General features: G+C 45.2%; 1 protein-coding gene across 1 annotated transcript in view; it reads right to left on the bottom strand.

The window, feature by feature from the left end:
• Positions 1 to 621: 621 nt before the first annotated feature.
• Positions 622 to 13,532, bottom strand: part of LHFPL1 (LHFPL tetraspan subfamily member 1) — a 37,667-nt gene continuing 24,756 nt past the window's right edge. Inside the window, exon 3 of the mRNA XM_073358713.1 lies at positions 622 to 803. Within this exon, the coding sequence (XP_073214814.1) occupies positions 622 to 803 (182 nt within the window). The remainder of the gene's footprint in view (positions 804 to 13,532) is intronic.

Here is a 13,532-nt window from a genome sequence, read left to right as displayed (position 1 = left end):
AAGCAAAGCAGCCTGAAGCCCACTACTGAGTGTGGCAGTGTGGTCAAGTAGATAGCGCACTGGACTGAGACACAGAAGATCTGGGTTCTATTTCCTGCCCTGCTACTAACCTACTGTGTGGCCTTGGGCAACTCAATTTACCTCTCTGTTTCCCCATCTGTAAAATGAGGATAATGACACTGCCCTCATTGGTAAAACGCTTTGAGATCTTCTGAGGAAAAATGCTAGATAAGAGTTATGTATTATTATTAATGGAGATGTATCTTACATTCAGAGAATGCATGAAATGAATTCTTATTTTCCTTGGACCAAATTCATCCCCTGCTTTCAAGGGAATCACGATGCAGAGGAAACTGGCCTCTTGTTCTTAGCGCCTGGTCCGCAAGGAGACTGTCATTGTTTCTATGATCATTGTAGCCAAGTTGTGCTCTCAGTTACACCAGTGTAAATCTAGAGTGACCCCACCTGAATGTAGTTAGCCCAGATACGCAACAGTAGTTGGGAGCAGTCTTTGGCCCCTGCTGTCGACAGAAAAGTGGGGGTTCATGTGTATCAGTCAGAGAAGTTTGGACCATGTGGCCAGCACTCCTCCTTCTTTTTTAGGAGAGTATCCGGGAAAGCTCATTGTTTAAGGCAGCACTCGAGCTCCACTCCATACGGATTTGCACTCTGCATGATGCTCTTCACTAACATGACAGGTCTGGGATGTTTTCCGGCGAAGCATGAGAGCCAGGTACAGATCAGCATGGCTGCAGCCGCCCCACCTCCCATGCAGTAATATGCCCAGCCAAGTCTGCAGGTTCCTGCAGAGGGAGAAAGAAGAGGGGAAATCAGGAGCCCAGTACATGCTGTCGTGCAGTGTCAGTCATGAAACAGCCTGGTATTACCTCTGCACCTCCCCAGGCTAGTGGGGGAAAAGACAGTGATGTAGCCTGGCGCATGGGGTACATGGATACACTTTTACTGAAATCGTCTTTACATCCAAGGCCCTTTGTGACCTAACCCCAGCCTACCCATTGTCTCTCAGACACTATGGAGCTGCTGACTCCTGCCAACTTTCACTTCCCACTCATTAGATTTTCAAACAAATCCCTTTGTGCTCTCTCCCATGCAGCCTCTCATACATGAGCTCCCTGTAAACATCCACAAAGCCACGGCAGCGTTCCCCTCCAAATCTCGCCTTAAAACTCTCCTCAGAAAACAAAACAAAAAACTCAGCAATGGTGTGGTCAGACCACTACCTACCATGCCAACCCATATCACCTCACTGTTTCCTTGTGTTCCCCATCCCTCTGTATGTATCCAGCACCTGTCTCTTGTCTTATATTAGAGTGTAAACTTCTGGGAGCTGGTACCATCTTTCTGTAATTTGTTTGCCCAAGATTGAGGCCCTTAGGTGCCCCCTAATACAAATAAATAATAATACATAATCTACTTGTTTATTGTCCTTCTTTCGTCCTTTCCATGGTAAGACAAATCAGGGTTGATTTCAAGTATATAGAGCCTGATTCCCCACTGTGTTAGTCCAGTCCTACACTTAGTCCTAAAGTTAATGTTGTTATTCATTTGTATTGAGTAGCATCTAGAGCCCACTGTGCTAGCAACTGTACACACCTGTAACAAAGAAACAGTCCCTGCCCCGAAGAGTTTACAATCTAAGCAGAGAGCAGTAGATTTACACCAGCGTAAAGCTGGGGTAATGCCATGGTGAATCTGGTCCCATTTTTTTCAATACATCTTTTCTTTTTGTTTGTTTGCTTTGTTAAAACTTTACTATTTTATACTTGAATCAAATCAGTGACAGAGTTGGCACTGTTTTTCCAATGGAAACCATGGCATCTGGTTGCCTTGAGCCTGTGAGACACCGAGGGCAAAAATCACACCGGGGCATCTGGTCACTTTGAATGGGTGAGACATGCTTCAGGCAAAAGTTACACAGCAGCCAGGAGGAAAATCCAGGTCATTAACGCAGTCAGTGGAGGCCTAGAGGGAAGCTTCTCTTCTCAGACGCTCATGGCAGATTTGTATATATTGTTTTATGTATGGAACTCCCTTTGGTTTCTGCATGAGTGGATAGAAAGGAGTCGCCAAGTCAAGATCTGCTACATAGAATTTTGCCCTGAAAGCAGAACAAAATCTAAGAAGAGGAAATAAATCGCCCAGCTGTGATTCTCTGAATCCAAGTTCCACTAAGCAGACAGATTGCTCTAAAGACCTTTGATAAAGTTTCCACACCTGGAGTCACTGCTTTTGTACAACACAAGAGCAGCCCTAACAGCAAACCCCTAGCAGAAATTTCATCCAGGCTCTAACAGAAAATTAGAGCACCAGCAACTGTGAGGCAAAGCTAAGTTGCATAAAATGATGGTCAGGGGACTAATTTTCCTGTTGAGGGAGTTATGGCCTCGCCATTAGAAAGCCTTCAAGACAAGCATGTATATGGCAAGATTGGCCTTGATGCAGAGGGATGAGGGATAGGTGAGCTCCTGCAGCTCTTTTTTCCTATGATAGCTCACTGTAGGCCAATGTACACCATAGAATCATAGAATCATAGAATATCAGGGTTGGAAGGGACCCCAGAAGGTCATCTAGTCCAACCCCCTGCTCAAAGCAGGACCAATTCCCAGTTAAATCATCCCAGCCAGGGCTTTGTCAAGCCTGACCTTAAAAACCTCTAAGGAAGGAGATTCTACCACCTCCCTAGGTAACGCATTCCAGTGTTTCACCACCCTTTTAGTGAAAAAGTTTTTCCTAATATCCAATCTAAACCTCCCCCACTGCAACTTGAGACCATTACTCCTCGTTCTGTCATCTGCTACCATTGAGAACAGTCTAGAGCCATCCTCTTTGGAACCCCCTTTCAGGTAGTTGAAAGCAGCTATCAAATCCCCCCTCATTCTTCTCTTCTGCAGGCTAAACAATCCCAGCTCCCTCAGCCTCTCCTCATAAGTCATGTGTTCCAGTCCCCTAATCATTTTTGTTGCCCTTCGCTGGACTCTCTCCAATTTATCCACATCCTTCTTGAAGTGTGGGGCCCAAAACTGGACACAGTACTCCAGATGAGGCCTCACCAATGTCGAATAGAGGGGAACGATCACGTCCCTCGATCTGCTCGCTATGCCCCTACTTATACATCCCAAAATGCCATTGGCCTTCTTGGCAACAAGGGCACACTGCTGACTCATATCCAGCTTCTCGTCCACTGTCACCCCTAGGTCCTTTTCTGCAGAACTGCTGCCTAGCCATTCGGTCCCTAGTCTGTAGCTGTGCATTGGGTTCTTCCGTCCTAAGTGCAGGACCCTGCACTTATCCTTATTGAACCTCATCAGATTCCTTTTGGCCCAATCTTCCAATTGGTCTAGGTCCTTCTGTATCCTATCCCTCCCCTCCAGCGTATCTACCACTCCTCCCAGTTTAGTATCATCCGCAAATGATACTAAACCATGCAAAGGGACCTGGTGGGGTGAAGACAATTGTACTCATCGGGCTATCTCCAAAATGTAGTTTATTACCAGTTATGGTATAGCCCATGTTCATTTATAACATACGTGATATTATAACATGTTATAACATTGCCTGTGATACTATAAATCTCCAGGTTCCTGCCTTAATTCCAAATTAGATAGTAATATTCATCTGGCCTTGAGTTCCCTTCACCGACCAATCAGTATCCATGAGTCCTGAGGTTGGCTAGACAATCAGAAACCTGGGGGGGAGGGGAGAGACAATACATGCTCCAAGAATGGAGAGAACTGATTCCATGATGGCGCTGGCGGTTTTGTGCTTTACGCCGTGATACCTTGTCGTAATTTCAGTAGTTACTAGAGCAGTCCACTGAAAGCAACAGTAACTAACACATGACATATTAATTCACACTAGCCCTCCACATTAGGTCTTTTGCGTGCTGAGAGTAACTCATGTCCACACTGCAGTGTCTGGCACCAATGTCATTTTAGCGGGAGGGAATGTAGTTCATGTCGAAGGAACATCTACAGCAGGTGGCAATTATACTTTAGGAAGAAAGATTTTGCAAATTATAGAGTCAACAAATCGCACAAATTGGCCTTGGTTGTACATGCCGGCTGAAGTTAAATCCTTTGAAATGATGCCGTGTTGCTCAGTGGGCAACACTCACTCCAAGGAACCTCTTTTTCAGTCATGTACACTGCAGTACCATACGCAGAGCCCTGAGTGAGCATTGAACAGATCAGGCTGAAAATGAGGGACTCCACCGCACAATTCACATCTTGCACCACATTTCAAATCCTTCAAAGTGCGGGGGGAGTTCGGAGCCAGGGTTTATGCCAGTCTCTGATTTAAGGTCATCTGCTAAAGGACACCCCCCTACCCTGCCAGCTGCCCCTCTCTTGCTCAGTAAGCATCCAGTCAGTAAAGATGGCAAATGTAAGAATTAAAAGTAATATCTCTCCGAAACTGTTGTCTTCTGCTTGTAGGCTAGGTAGTATTATTATTATGCGAACAATTCAGGCCCTCTGCTGTCAGATATCCTGCACTGCCTAGCCAAAAAAAAATTAAAAATCCACTACAAGGTATTATAATGCAAACATGGTGATAAAAAAGAGCCAATGTGCATCCCCATGGTTCAAGGGACAGATGTGCAGATCTTCATGGGATTCTATGGATAATTTCCACTGATTAAAGAAAGTGCTGGCTTCTCTGCTAGAAAACAGCAAGCATTCAATAGATGTCATCCTTCTTGGCTGGATTATGTTATTGGCAAAAGCAGATATATAAATACCTTGCACATTTTTACTGTCCTTAGAGCTAGCCTCTGAACAACGCGAGTAACGTGTAGTTTGATGTTCTCTGCACTGTTATGCCAATGGTCAGCTTTTTTGATTTAATTGTTTAGCATAGGCTGGTTCAAGCAAACTGTGCTGCTATTTGAATATTCTTTGTGTAACTCAGGACTATGTCTAGCCCCGTTATTCTGTTGGACTGGGGTTTATTTCATTTATTCATTTATCTGCATTGTTTACTCAGTTTGTTCAAGGCCTGCAGGAAGGATTGCTCCCCAGAATGACTGAAGCATCTATCCTTGCATAAATACATTACAGCAAGCACAAGATTAGTTGTTTCAATGTCCCTTTCTGAATCTGATCTATGGGTCCAGCCATCCCTTTTAGCATAAAGCAGGGCACAGTGGGGAAAAAAGATGCACCAAAACAATTCAGCTCTGTAGAGTATGGATCTGAGAATTGAGCCAAAGCTAAGCTAAGCAAAGCTTAGCTGTGGAAGTGGTCTGGGCTCATAAGAGGATGAGTAAAAGTCTGCTGAATGTGCTTCTGTTTTGACTGCCGTCTGATGATCCAGACACGCTGAGCAAGCACAGCAAGGGCGTGCAGCACAGCGGAGAGCTGCTGATGTGACTAGCCATGCAGGTTTCCCCAGTCGGGGCTTCAACAGGTGGTGAAATAAAGCTCAGTGACACTCCCTTGATTAGCTCTGGACAAACATGACAAATGTCCACACATATTCTTTTGTATTCTGAAATGAATTCCCCTTTGGCTGAGTCCCTGCTTATCAGGAACACTCCAGCGAGTGATTTTTTTGGCAGGAATGTTTATGGAGATGGTGAATTTTAAACGTTTCAAATTCATAATCACAAGTATTCACCCTGGCAACCTGTTTCAAAGAGCTACATTCATCGAGTCAGGGATCCAAATCACGCCATGGGCCCTCCCAATCAAAACAGCTTGCATGTGCCCATGAACAGATCACAGAGGAATAACACATCACATAAATTATGGGTTATGAGTTATTTGCCCACCTCTAGTCAAGCTCCACCCATTAGATGAGGACACAAGACTGAATGTCAGTCCTGATGTCACATGGACATTGGCACTGAGGCGGCACTCGCGCGTGATATGCAGTTGTGCACACATATGTACAGGCAGCAGATTCCCAGCCTGTTTCCCCCAAAGAACACACACTTTAAGGAGCTACATTGCTGTGTGCGAGAGTGTGCCTGGGAACAGAACCACTTAGTAACCTCGCTCACAGCTACACAGCCCTGTGCCTCCACTCAAGATAGGCAAGCGTTGCATAACCCACATCCACCCAGAGATTTGCTTCTGTGTTGTGAAGAGTGGGGGACGTGAGTGTATAAAACCTGCTGGAAGCAGCTTTAACCTATATACCATGAAGAAAAGGAGGACTTGTGGCACCTTAGAGACTAACCAATTTATTAGAGCATAAGCTTTCGTGAGCTACAGCTCACTTCCTCAGATGCATATCGTGGAAACTGCAGCAGGCTTTATATATACACAGAGAATATGAAACAATACCTATTCCCACCCCACTGTCCTGCTGGTAATAGCTTATCTAAAGTGATTTCCAGCACAAATCCAGGTTTTCTCACCCTCCACCCCCCCACACAAATTCACTCTCCTGCTGGTGATAGCCCATCCAAAGTGACAACTCTTTACACAATGTGCATGACAATCAAGCTGGGCTATTTCCTGCATAAATCCAGGTTCTCACATCCCCCCCACCCCCATACACACACAAACTCACTCTCCTGCTGGTAATAGCTCATCCAAACTGACCACTCTTCAAGTTAAAATCCAAGTTAAACCAGAACATCTGGGGGGGGGGGTAGGAAAAAACAAGAGGAAACAGGCTACCTTGCATAATGACTTAGCCACTCCAAGTCTCTATCCAAGCCCAAATCAATAGCATCCAATTTGCAAATGAATTCCAATTCAGCAGTCTCTCGCCGGAGTCTGGATTTGAAGCCTTTTTGTTTTAAGATAGCGACCTTCATGTCTGTGATCGCGTGACCAGAGAGACTGAAGTGTTCTCCGACTGGCCTACGAATGCCACAATTCTTGACATCCGATCTGCGTCCATCCATTCCTCTACGCAGAGACTGTCCAGCCCGACCAACGCACATGGCAGAGGGGCATCGCTGGCACATGATGGCACACACCACACTGGCGGATGTGCAGGCGAACGAGCCCCCGACAGTGTGGCTGATGTCATTAGGCCCTGTGATGGTGTCCCCTGAATAGATATGCGGGCACAGCCGGCAACGGGCCTTGCCGCAAGGATAAGTTCCTGGGTCAGTGGTTCCGTTGTGTGGTATGTGGTTGCTGGCGAGCATTCGCTTCAGGTTGCGGGGCTGTCTGCAGGCAAGGACCGGCCCGTCTCCCAAGACCTGCGAGAGTGTCGGGTCATCCTTCAGGATAGGCCGTAGATCCTTAATAATGCGCTGGAGGGGTTTCAGTTGGGGGCTGAAGGCGACGGCCAGTGGCGCCCTGTTACTTTCTCTGCTAGGCCTGTCCCGCAGTAGGTAACCTCTGGGAACTCTTCTGGCTCTATCAATCTGTTTCTTTACTTCTGCAGGTGGGTATTGTAGTTGTAAGAAAGCTTGACAGAGATCTTGTAGGTGTTTGTCTCTGTCTGAGGGGTTGGAGCAAATGCGGTTGTATCGTAGAGCTTGGCTGTAGACGATGGATCGTGTGGTGTGGTCAGGGTGAAAGCTGGAGGCATGCAGGTAGGAATAGCGGTCAGTAGGTTTCCGGTATAGGGTGGTGTTTATGTGACCATTGTTTATTAGCACTGTAGTGTCCAGGAAGTGGATCTCTTGTGTGGACTGGACCAGGCTGAGGTTGGTGGTGGGATGGAAATTGTTGAAATCATGGTGGAATTCCTCAAGGGCTTCTTTTCCATGGGTCCAGATGATGAAGATGTCATCAATATAGCGCAAGTAGAGTAGGGGCTTTAGGGGACGAGAGCTGAGGAAGCGTTGTTCTAAATCAGCCATAAAAATGTTGGCATACTGTGGGGCCATGCGGGTACCCATAGCAGTGCCGCTGATCTGAAGGTATACATTGTCCCCAAATGTGAAGTAGTTATGGGTAAGGACAAAGTCACAAAGTTCAGCCACCAGGTTAGCCGTGACATTATCGGGGATAGTGTTCTTGACGGCTTGTAGTCCATCTTTGTGTGGAATGTTGGTGTAGAGGGCTTCTACATCCATAGTGGCCAGGATGGTGTTATCAGGAAGATCACCGATGGATTGTAGTTTCCTCAGGAAGTCAGTGGTGTCTCGAAGGTAGCTGGGAGTGCTGGTAGCCATTGTAACACTATGATGGCATGCGGGAGGCATGTGGGATAAAAGATTTTCCACCTCTTTCTGCCAGACCTTCACAGCATGTGACCCAGACATGTAAGCCCTTCTCCAGTTGTACGCCCACTCACAACTCATGACAGAAGCACAGGGGATCGGACCTGGTGTACCTCACCTTCTGTTTACCCTAGGCCCTGTTTCCTTGATGCACGTTGCACAGGTCAATTAGTCCCGGAAGTATTTTATCCTACGAGAGTCAGGGGGAGGGAAAGGAGTTGTAAGAGAAAGAGAAAATGTTCCCACAGCAAATAAGCTTTTAAGCTAAGTCGGGAAGGGGTAAAAAGCTCACCTTGTTCCTCTTTGGTATGTATCATTGTTAATAGGCTCTCACTGAGTCACTCCATTCGAGTGTTGAGATTTGCTGTGACAGGATCACTCATAAAAGTTATTAAATCATCACTCAGAGATGGGTCTGACATTTCAATCAGAGACTTTGCTTTTATTCCAAGTTGCAAATCTCTTTGGTTTGGAATGTGGCTATATTTCCTTAGATTCAGCAGTTCATTAAATTGCATTGTTAACATTAAGCGAACTAAGCCACTGAGTGGCATTTTAATCTCTCTCTCATCTCTGTTTTTCATAAAAACCCTTATCACCATGGTATCTAAGCACCAAACAGAATCAAGGAGTGAAAGCGCAAACCACAGAAGTGTTTTTTCTATCCCTTCTACCCTGCTCTGCCCAGTGAGTAGTATATTCGTGTTCCCACGGGATTGAATTGGGATTAAAACAAAGCCCAGGTAAAACCATCAAACTTTGCCCTCAGACCAAGCCCCAACCACTTGAAGGGCCCCTGGTACTTGACAGTCAATATCTTGGTGTATCCAACTGCAACCTCCCTTCCAACTGGGCAAGAAACCATCTTGTGCAAAACATTTTGCTGGCATCTGACAGATAGAGTGAGCATGTGCAAAGAGCCCATATATGTCTTGGGATGGGGACCCATGGGAACCCAAGACTTAAAGGTAAATTAAAATACTTTCGTAACAAAAAAATGAATAAAATGCTGTTCCAAAAACAAGTCTGAGACCCTAGATTGTTACTAAGAGTCATTAGTCATTCAACTACCACAGTAATGGGTGTGGTATAGGGATAGATAGATGTATAGGTTTAAAACTAGAGTGGTTGGAAATCTTCCATCAACTTTTTTTTTTTTTTTTTTTTTTTTGAAAATGGAGTTTCCGGAAAAATTTCTGTTTTGCCAAATAAAATCCCATTAGGAAAATCATCATGAAATATTTGTTTCTGATCTGGGGGACCCAAATTGAAACATTTTAGTGGGTTGAACTGAATTGAAACACTTCATTTCCAGTCAGTTCAACAGTAACATGTCCATCTGAGCTGCCACTGAGCCTCATGGAAGTTATAGTTCGACTGTCACATGCCCCAGACATCTCCCACAAGAAATTCTGAGAATTCCTATTTTTGACCAGCTGTACCTAAAACATGACAATTAAAATATTTTAAAGTCAATTTTAAAAGTTTATTTACATGTTGGGACCTGAATTCAGGCACTCTGGGTTCTGTGCATTTCCCACGGCATGTGATAAAATCATAAGCGCCTAAGACCTTATCCAAAGCCTATTAAAGTGAATCGGCCACTTTCCATTGATCTCAATGAGCTTTGGATCAGGGTCCTAAACAGGTCACCTATGTGATTTCCTTAAATGGTTTTAGGTGCTGCATTAGTGACATCAGCAGGCCTGCTGGTGAAGTACAAAACACAAGTCTTGGCAGGTAGATAAAGTAGGAATGCATTTTGAAATATTTTGTGTTACAATATATTTACAATAATTGCAATGTTAGGGCTACACACACACACTCTGTTAAGGACTTAAGATTTTAGATAGTTTTCCATTTTTTTAAAAAAAGAAGCCTTAAATGCGAATATTTTAAAGGTGAGAGGTGGGTCAGAGACAGTGGGCAGAGGAAGTATGGCCTCTGGGTACAGCACTGGACTGGGCCTCAGAAGAGTTGGATTCAGTTCTCACCCCGGCTGTAGTCTTCTTGCAGGACCGTGCATCTAGCTGCAGTTGGAATGTTTTTTGATTTCAGGTATCTAATCAACGAGTGGATGGGCACCCCAAAAACATGGCTCTGGATCTGGTGGTTGGTGAACCACGCAATCTCTGAAAAGCTCTAATACAACCCCAGCTTTGGCACAGCAGTTGCTGTGTGCTGTGCAATCACGTTTTCCTAATATTGGGTACTCCTGGGGAAATTCTGTGCCACTGCACATGTGCAAAATTCATGTCTGGTGCAGAATTTTTTCTTTCTGTGCAGAAAATACGTTCTGCTGGAGAAGTGCCTTTCACCCACCAGCGGCTGCTGTGGCGCCAGAACAGACAGCAGCAGCTGATCAGCAGTAACAGTCGGCAACTGGCTGCATTCATCACAGCACCCTGCCCATGGAGCCAGGTTAGGAGGCACAGGGCATGGGCAGAAGACAGAGCGGGGGGAAACAGAGGGCTGCTGAGGGGTCACAGACTGGTGTTCAGAAGCACTAGTGGGGGGATAGACTGGGGTGGGAGCTCAAGAGCTAGTGGGGTGACAGCATTGAGCCAGGGACTGAATGGGAGGGGGCTGCAGGGCCACATGGGGATGGAGGGTAGGGAGCTGCAGGGCCACATGGGGATGGAGGGTAGGGGGCTTTAGGACCACATGGGGATGGAGGGTAGGGGGCTGCAGGGCCACATGGGCACAGGGAGTAGGAGGTGCAGGGACACACAGGGATGGGAGGACTGAATGGGAGAGGCTAAGGGTCAGTCAGGGTCATATGAGGGAGGTGCCCCAACTCCCTAACAAACCCTCCCACATCTCCCAGAAAAACTGTTCCAGACTTCTACTCACACCCAATAACCCTCTAGGTCAGTGGTTCCCAAACTTTAACAACCTGTGAACCCCTTTCACGAAAATGTCAAGTCTCGCAAACCCCCTGCTAAAAATGAATATTTCCAGGGATTTTGTCCTTTACCTAAATATAAATTATAAAAGCAGTGATCTTGGAAATATAAAATTTGTTTTTATAATACACTTATTACACACTATTTATTATTAATATTTATCATTACAGTATTTTTATTACATTATGAAAATGGCAACACTCTTCCAAGATCTCACTTTCGTAGCTTATGTCACTTTGAATAAGCCTGTTATAAGACCAGGCTCCTATGTTTCATCAAGGAGTATCAGATATGCAACAGCATGAAGGTATTTAAGAAGCCAACTCAAAGTTCCTCCAAAACAAGCATTCAGGTCTTGAGCAGTCCAGGCAAACAATGCACATTACAATAAAGCTTAAACTTGTTCTTCATCATAATTTTAAAAACAATACTAGTTGCCTATTTAATTTTAAAAATAGCAACAAATATAGACTCATAGACTATCACAGTTGGAAGGGACCTCAGGAGATCATCTTGTCCAACCCCCTGCTCAAAGCAGGCACAATCCCCAATTAATTTTTTGCCCCAGATCCCTAAATGGCCCCCCTCAAGGATTGAACTCACAACCCTGGGTTTAAGCAGGCCAATGCTCAAACCACTGAGCTATCCCTCCCCCCAAATAGCTACCTCCCTTTCCATTTGTTATAAGGAGTCTTGAAGTTTAAATCTCCTCAGTGTGATAGATATCCTTGCTTTGATCTGCTTAGCTCTTGGAGGTCCAGGGGCTCCAGGCTGCGGGCCCCGCACTGCCCAGAGTCCCTAGGGACAGCTCTGTCTGCCATTAGGGAATTTTTTCCCAAGAACCCCCTGTAACATTTCACGAACCCCAGTTTGGGAACTACTGCTCTAGGTTCACTCCCAGACCCCTTCCCTCTACCTCAGCTCCTCCGTTACCTCTGACTCCCCCAAGCCTTTGCACTGCTTCTGAGGGGTGCAGGAAATACGTTTCTGTATTATAGTTTAAATTAATTCCTCAAAGTTCTGTATTAATAGCCTACTAAAGAATTTATTTGTCACAAAAAAAAACATTTCCTGGATCTTTTTTTTTTTTTGTCTGTATTATTACAGACTTACTTACTGACAGGTATTTTGAAATAAATTACCAAAATAATTGAAACTGGTATAATTACACTGTGTTGTTTTGACAAATAAAATATGCAAAATTTTGCAGAATTTTAAACTATTGTGTGCAGAATTTTTAATTTTTTAGTAAAGAATTCACCTAGGAGTAATTGGGCCAGAGTCACCCATTGTAGTGTTCAGCAATTGAGTACCCTTTAAATAGTTTGGGTGCCCTCTATCCCTGTCTTCTATTGCAGAAGCCACCAGAGCCTAACAGAGTAGTAATTTACACGTGATGCAAGGCATTTTATGTGTGCTAATGGGCTTGTCTACACTGGCTGCCACGGCAGCGCTCTAAAAAAAACCACCTCCACGAGGGGCATGGCTCCCAGCGCTGGTGCACAGTCTGCAAGGGCACTTTACAGGGCTGAAACTTGCTGCACTCAGGCGGGTGTTTTTTTCACACCCCTGAGCTAGAAAGTTGCAGCGCTGCAAAGTGCCAGTGTAGACACGCTCTATGTTGAGCCAAATTAATCTATGTCCTTTGAAAGAGTTACATCTGGGAGGAGAAGCCTTGTTTCTTAGAACTGCACAGTCACTCCGTCTGCTGGGAAAAGCTTCCTTCTTACCAGACCTACGTCAGTGTGAGCCTGTTCCCAAGCCAGATCTTATTCTAAAGCATTTCCATAATGCCGTGCAGCTGGGTTTGGCGTTCAGGTGATTCAGCTTGTCTCAAGGCAGCTTCCTTCGGAGCTGAGAGTTCTGATTTCATGACACGACACATAAATACGTCTTGCATTAGCAGTAGCAGCAGGGCTCAACGGAAGCTGAAGGTCCCATCTGTTCAGAAAAGTGACTGCTGAATACATGCCTCACTGTGTGCTGAAGTTTAAACATATTTTTCAATGCAGCCAAGCTCAGTGATGGTAGGGTTAAGGAAGCTCTCCCCAGACAGCACTCAAGTACTAGTAATTCTAAAATGAAAAGCCAATGGCCTTGAGAGGAGCACTGCCAGAAAGCACAGCAGAATGGCAATCAATGGGTGAGGGCAGGGGAGACTGGCATACAGTGATTGTCTCTGTCTAGCCAAGTGCTTGGAATGTGCCTAACAGGAAAGTCTCCATCCCTCCTCTCCCCAGAGAATGGAGTGTAAGTCAGTGGGAGAGCTGGATAAAAAGATGAAAGGGGAAGTTTTAGAAAGGTTTGAAGTTTTCAAAAGGATCTGAATAGTTGGGGATTTGGCTCATTATTCACCTTCCCCCACCCTCCTTTATTATTTTCCATTTCCATTTTGCTGTTGAAAAAGGGAGAGCGACAGGAAAAAGAGAAGAACCCCAATATTGTTTGTTTTTGAACAAAAGACCATTTTTCAA

This window comes from Lepidochelys kempii, chromosome 9 (genome assembly GCF_965140265.1).
Source record: "Lepidochelys kempii isolate rLepKem1 chromosome 9, rLepKem1.hap2, whole genome shotgun sequence".
Taxonomy (NCBI): domain Eukaryota; kingdom Metazoa; phylum Chordata; order Testudines; family Cheloniidae; genus Lepidochelys; species Lepidochelys kempii.
The sequence above is the reverse complement of the archived record's forward strand: the minus strand, read 5'-3'. Positions and strand labels throughout refer to the sequence as shown.